The sequence below is a fragment of the Lepidothrix coronata genome, unplaced genomic scaffold, assembly GCF_001604755.1.
Source record: "Lepidothrix coronata isolate B3197 unplaced genomic scaffold, Lepidothrix_coronata-1.0 Scaffold402, whole genome shotgun sequence".
Lineage (NCBI taxonomy): Eukaryota > Metazoa > Chordata > Aves > Passeriformes > Pipridae > Lepidothrix > Lepidothrix coronata.
The window spans coordinates 62423-68325 of NW_016690582.1; the positions used below are offsets into that span (position 1 = coordinate 62423).

Consider the following 5903-nt stretch of genomic DNA (forward strand, 5'->3'; position numbering starts at 1 on the left):
CTTTTGGGGCTTATTTTGGGGGCTTTTGGGGCTTATTTTGGTGCATTCAGGGGTTTTTTAGCGTGTCTTTAGTGTGGGGTTTTCTGTGGGTTTTGCCCCTATTTTGGTGTTATTTGGGCTTTATTTTGGAGATATTTGGGCCTCACTTTGGAATTAGTTTGGCCTTATATTGAAGATATTTTGGCCTGATTTTGGAGTTATTCTGACCCTATTTTGGAGATATTTTGGCCAGATTTTGGAGTTATTTTGACCCTGTTTTGGAGTCATTTCGGCCCGTTCCCCCCAGCCCATCCCAAATCCCGTTCCAGGCACCTTTGGAAGCTGGAGGCTGCAGGATGAGGGTCTTTTCCTTCTGCAGGAAGTGCAGCTCCCTGGCCACGTGGCAGGCAGTCAGGGGGTTGTCCCCCGTGATCATCACCACCTGAGGGACATGGCAGAGGGAATTCTGGGAATTCCAGAGGCACCAACAAAATTCCTGCCTGGAGCGGGTGCAGGTCCCAACCCCCCCAAGGTGCAGCCCCCCAGGGAAGGGCCTTGTCCCATTATCCCACCCCAAAACCAACCCCACATCCACAGCATTTCCCTCTTTTCCCCCTTTTCCCTCCATTTCCCCCCTTTTCCCTCACTCCAGGGGCTCCCAATTCCCTGGAAGTGGCACCTGGGACAGGGTTCAGTGGTGCCCATGGAATGGTTGGGCTCCACGACCTCCCAGGGCTTTTCCCACCCGACCAAGCCCCTTTTCCCTGGAATTCTGCCCGTCCTTACGTGGTGGGAAGCGTTCTGGATCTCCCTGATGACGGATTTGGAGTCGGCTTTGAGGGGACACGAGACCACGATGAATCCCACAAACCTTAGGTCACATTCCAAGGTCTCCCTCTTCATCTCCCGCACCTGCCAAGGGAAGAACCATTTGGAACACCTGGGAACAGCACCTGGCTTTTCCAACAGGTGATTCCCTGAAGTTAAACGACCCCCTGGGAACGCCAGAGAACCCCCGGAATGGCTCCAGCTGCTCAAAAAAGGCTTTTTTTGGCACAAGAAGCTCCTCATTCCCAATTAAAACCAGGCTCTCGGCCAAGGAATTCCATGCCAAACCTCTCCAGGTGTTCCAAGGAAAGACCTGATCCTGCTTCATGAGCAGGAAACCGGGAATACCGCAGGGAACACGGATCCACAACACCCCAAAACTCACAGCTGGGGGGGTGGTTTTCCCAGAAAATCCCGATTTTATCAGCAGATTTGGGTGCCCACATCCCAGAAAAAGTCCCTCTCTTCCCAGCCCTGCTCCCAGCAACCCCATTTCCCTGGATGTGAAGGCTGGGAAGGATCCAGGTACCTGCTGGTGGGTGAGGTGTCCCAGCTCCTTGTAGCCCAGGGCCAGGACCCGAGCACCCTCGTGGGAGATCTCCCGGTGCACGGAGTGGTAGTTGCTGGGACATTGGGATAACTGGGAAAAAGGAGGGAAAAACAGGGAAAAAGGGGGATTCAGGGAGTTTCCGAGGGAACCCAGGAGCAGATTTGAGCTTTTTGTGGAAAAAGGGGGGAAAACAGGAGAAAACAGACTCTGGGATCGTCACCTGTCCTTCCCACAAACTCTGGGATAAATCCCTCATCCTGTCCTTCCCAAAAACTCTGGGATTAGTCACCTGTCCTTCCCAAAAACTTTGGGACAAGTCACTTGTCTTTCCCACAAAATTTGGGACAAGTCCTCATCCTTTCCTTCCCACAAAATTTGGGACAAGTTCCCCACCCTGCCCATCCCACAAACTCCGGGATGATCCCCTGCCCATCCCACAAACTCTGGGATGATCCCCTGCCCATCCCACAAACTCTGGGATGAATCCCTGCCCATCCCACAGATTTTGGGATGATCCCCCGCCCACCCCAAACCCTCTGTTCCCACCCCGCATGTCCCTCCCTTCCCACACAACCCTCGATCCCTCGGAATTCCGACTCCATCTCCTCTCCCGCCCCCTCCGCCCTCCTCCCTCGCCCCCCCGCCCCGGTGGGGGTGGAATTCCCGTGTGTTTTTCCCGGGAATGCCTCACCATGGGCCGCAGGGTCTCGGGCGCGCCCTTGACGGCGGCGACGAAGGCGAGTTGGGCGCCGGGGCCGCGCTCGTAGGAGGCCAGGACCGACATCCGCTTCAGGGCACTGGAGAAATGAAAGCGCTGGTGAATTTTCATCCCCGGAGTTTTTAGACTCCTTGGGAAAACTTTCTCATCTGGAAACAAAGAGATCGGGAAATCCTGAAAGGGGTTTTTTTTGTGGAGGGGGGGGAGGAATAAAAAAGGGAATTATAAAAAAAAAACAAAAAACCCAAGCAAAAATAAAAGGTCCCACCCCGGGGGGGAAGGAGGGCGGGATCTGGGGGAGTTTGGGAGGAATTTGAGCAAAATTCAGGATAATTCCGGAATTCAGAGCAAATTGGGGGAATTCAGGTGGAACTCGGGGTAATTCAGGTGGAATTCAAGACAGTTTGGGGGAATTCAGGATAATTCATGTGGAATTCATGGCAGTTTGGGTGGAATTCAGGCAGGATTCAGAACAATTCGGGTGGAATTCAGGTGGAATTCAGGTGGAATTCAGGGGAATTCAGGATAGTTCCAGTGGAATTCAGAGGGGATTCAGGGGAATTCGGGTGGAATTCAGGCAGAATTCAGGGGAATTCAGATGGAATTCAGGGGAATTTGGGGGGAATTCAGGTGGAATTCAGATGGAATTCAGGGGAATTCAGGTGGAATTCAGGGGGACTCAGTGGGATTTGGGTGGAATTCAGGCCATGGGATGTGTCCCTGACCTTGGATCGGGACGATCCTTAAGGTCCCTTCCCAGCCAGCCCATCCCAGACTCCCCGGGCTCGGATTTCCCTGGAATGGGGGTTTACCTTTGGTCAGGGTCCAGTCCACGGCCAGGAGCATGGCCTTTTCCAGAGGGTCTCCCACCAGTGTCCCGTCCTCCAGCTGCACCAGGGAGTGGCAGGTGGCGATGGCCCGGTGGGTCTCCACGGGAATGTCGGACACGGGAGTCACCTCCTTCCCATCCCTACGGAATAACGGGGCAACAGACCCGCTCTGGGACACCCTGGAACGATTCCCGGCTCGGAATTCCTGCTCCCACCCAGCGGGGAGCAAAGGCCACGGGACGCCGGGGCTGGTTCAGTCGGAATTCGGGCCAAATCCCAGGATTTTGGCTGGTTCTGCCATGGAAACTTGGGGAACTGGCACATCAAAGGGCAGATCCAAAGGATCTGGGAGGCTCCAAGCACTGGGAATTTCGGCAGCAGGACGGGAAGGGCGGGATGTGCCGCAGGGAAGAACTCGGTAGCCTCAGAATCCCGGGGAATTCCCACCAGATCCCCGCTCCCTGAATCCCCAGGGATCTCCCCCTGCCCCGCCGGGACGTTCCCGAGGAATTCCCACGCGGAAATCCGGGAATGGGGGCTCCCAGGACCCACCTGAGCCCGGCCACCCCCCGCACCACCAGGTGGTCGCTGGTCAAGGTCCCGGTTTTGTCGAAGCAACAAACTTGGACTTTCCCAGCAAAGGGGATCCGGAAAGGCTCCGTGCAGTAAACGTCTGGAGAGGGAAAACAGGGAATTTGGGTGGGAATCCAGCCCAAGGCTCCGTGCAGTAAACGTCTGGAGAGGGAAAACAGGGAATTTGGGTGGGAATCCGCCGGGATTGCAGCCCAGCAGTGGGATTGGCAACGCAAGGATCCGGATGGTGGATCCAAACTGGGGGGGTTGGGAGACAGGGAAGAGTCCCAAAGGTTTTATCCGGATGGGAATTCCCAAACCATAGGGATTCCTGTTGGAATTCCTATTCCACAGGGATGGAAAGAGGAAGGAGGGGAACAGAAAGGAAGGGAAGGAGAAGGAAAGGAAGGAGAAGGAAGAAAACATCATTGGAATTTTATCCTAATTCCATAGGAATTTCATGCCAATGGAGATTCCTGTTCCACAGGAATTCCTACTGAAATTCCTGCTCCATAGGAATGGAAGGAATATGGAAGGGAAGGAGGAGGAAAAGGGAAGACAAGGAAGAGAAGGAAAAGGAAGGGAATTTCATTAGGAATTTCATCCTAATTATACAAGAATCCTGGAATCATGGAATGGGTTGGCTGGGAAGGGACTTTAAAATCCACCCCATTATCCCAGTGAATTCCAAAGGCAGGGACACCTTCCAGGGCCCAGGTGGATCCAGCCTGGCCTTGGACACTTCCCGGGATGGGGCAGCCACAGCTTCTCCGGGAATTCCATCCCATTCCCTCCCCGCCCTCCCAGCCAAGGATTCCTTCCCCAATTCCACCTCAATCCCCCTTTTCCAGGGGGAAGCCATTCCCTGTGTCCCATCCCTCCAGCCCTTCTCCCCAGTCCCTCTCCCGCTCTCCTGGAGCCCCTGGAATGTGCTGGAAGCTCTCCCTGGATCCCTCCCTGCTCCAGGGGAACATTCCCAGCTCTCCCAGCCTGTGCCCGGAGCAGAGTCCTGGAATGCTGGGACGGGAATGTTGGGAATGGGGACTCACAGAGCTTGGCCAGGGCGATGAGGGAGGTGTTCACGGCCAGGGAGAGCTCGATGGGCAGCTCCGGGGGCACCACGGACGTCAGGATCAGGGCACACTCCAGGAACAGCCGGTAGTGGTTCCGCCGCGGATCCTTTGTGCCTGTGGGATGGGATCGGATCAGCTCAGCTTGGAATGGGATCGGATCAGCTCAGCTTGGAATGGGGTCAGACCAGCTCAGCTTGGAATGGGATCGGATCAGCTCAGCTTGGAATGGGATCGGATCAGCTCAGCTTGGAATGGGATCGGATCAGCTCGGGATGGGATCGGCTCAGATCCACATCCCGGAGGAACAGGGAGCGGATCCCGCCTGGGAAGGATCCTGGGATCCAGAGCGGGCTCCAGAGAAGGTGGATACAGGAGTAATTCCCCAGGATTGGCACCTGGCCTTCCCAAAAACTCTGGGACAAGTCCCTGTCCTGTCCTTCCTAAAAACTTTGGGAATGTCATTTGTCCTTCCCACAAACTTTGGGATTTGTCCTTCCCACAAACTCCGGGACTCCTCCTTCCCACACCTTCAGGACAAGCCCCCCCCCACCTTCCCTGACCCTTTGGGAATTCCACCAGGAGGGGGGACAATCCCAAGGCCCTGGGGAGCCTTCCCAGCACATTCCCAGCACATTCCCACCCTCGATCCAGACGTAGGCGGCGGCGGCGATGGCGAAGACGAGGAGGAAGAGGATGAAGATGAAGGTCTCCAGGTTATTGGCCGTCACCCTCTTCACTCCAAACAGGATCGTCCGGAGCAGCTTTCCCTGGGAACAAGAGCCTTCAGTGCCAGGGCTTCAAAGGGATCCCACAGAATTCCTTAAAAACGGCCCCGGAATTCAAATCCCGGCTCCGGGGTTTTGTTCCCAGAGCCTGGAAATCCTGGGGCTTCCTCTTCCCAATCTTATTCCTTCCTCTTCCCAGCCTGATTTAATCCTCTTCCCAATCCTTATTTATTCCTCTTCCCAACCTCGTTCCTTTCTCTTCCCACCTTTAATTATCCCTCACCCAAACCTTATTTATTTCTCTCCCCACCCTTTCTTCCTCTCCCAAACCTCATTCCTTCCTCTTCCCAACTTTATTCCCATTCCAAGTCTCGTTCCTTCCTCTTCCCAACCTCACTCCAAACAAGTTCCTCTTCCAACCGAACCTGGAATTCCCATTCCCAGCTCACCTGGGAGGTGTTGAATCCCGTCCTCAGGGCGTAGGCGACGCATCCGTTATCCACGGCTGTGGGAAGGGGGCAGGAAACCCGGAGTGAATCCCCCCAGGGTCATTCCAGCCCGGAGTGAATCCCCCCAGGGTCATTCCAGCCCGGAGTGAATCCCCCCAGGGTCATTCCAGCCCGGAGT

General features: G+C 55.3%; 1 protein-coding gene across 1 annotated transcript in view; it reads right to left on the minus strand.

Annotated features, from left to right (window-relative positions):
- Positions 1-5903, minus strand: part of ATP13A1 (ATPase 13A1) — a gene marked incomplete at its 5' end in the record, with an annotated part of 15754 nt that overhangs the window by 5713 nt on the left and 4138 nt on the right. Inside the window, 9 exons of the mRNA XM_017839347.1 lie at positions 252-421; positions 766-891; positions 1337-1447; positions 2049-2224; positions 2888-3045; positions 3458-3578; positions 4528-4665; positions 5192-5318; positions 5726-5822. Of these exons, the coding sequence (XP_017694836.1) occupies positions 252-421; positions 766-891; positions 1337-1447; positions 2049-2224; positions 2888-3045; positions 3458-3578; positions 4528-4665; positions 5192-5318; positions 5726-5822 (1224 nt within the window). The remainder of the gene's footprint in view (positions 1-251; positions 422-765; positions 892-1336; positions 1448-2048; positions 2225-2887; positions 3046-3457; positions 3579-4527; positions 4666-5191; positions 5319-5725; positions 5823-5903) is intronic.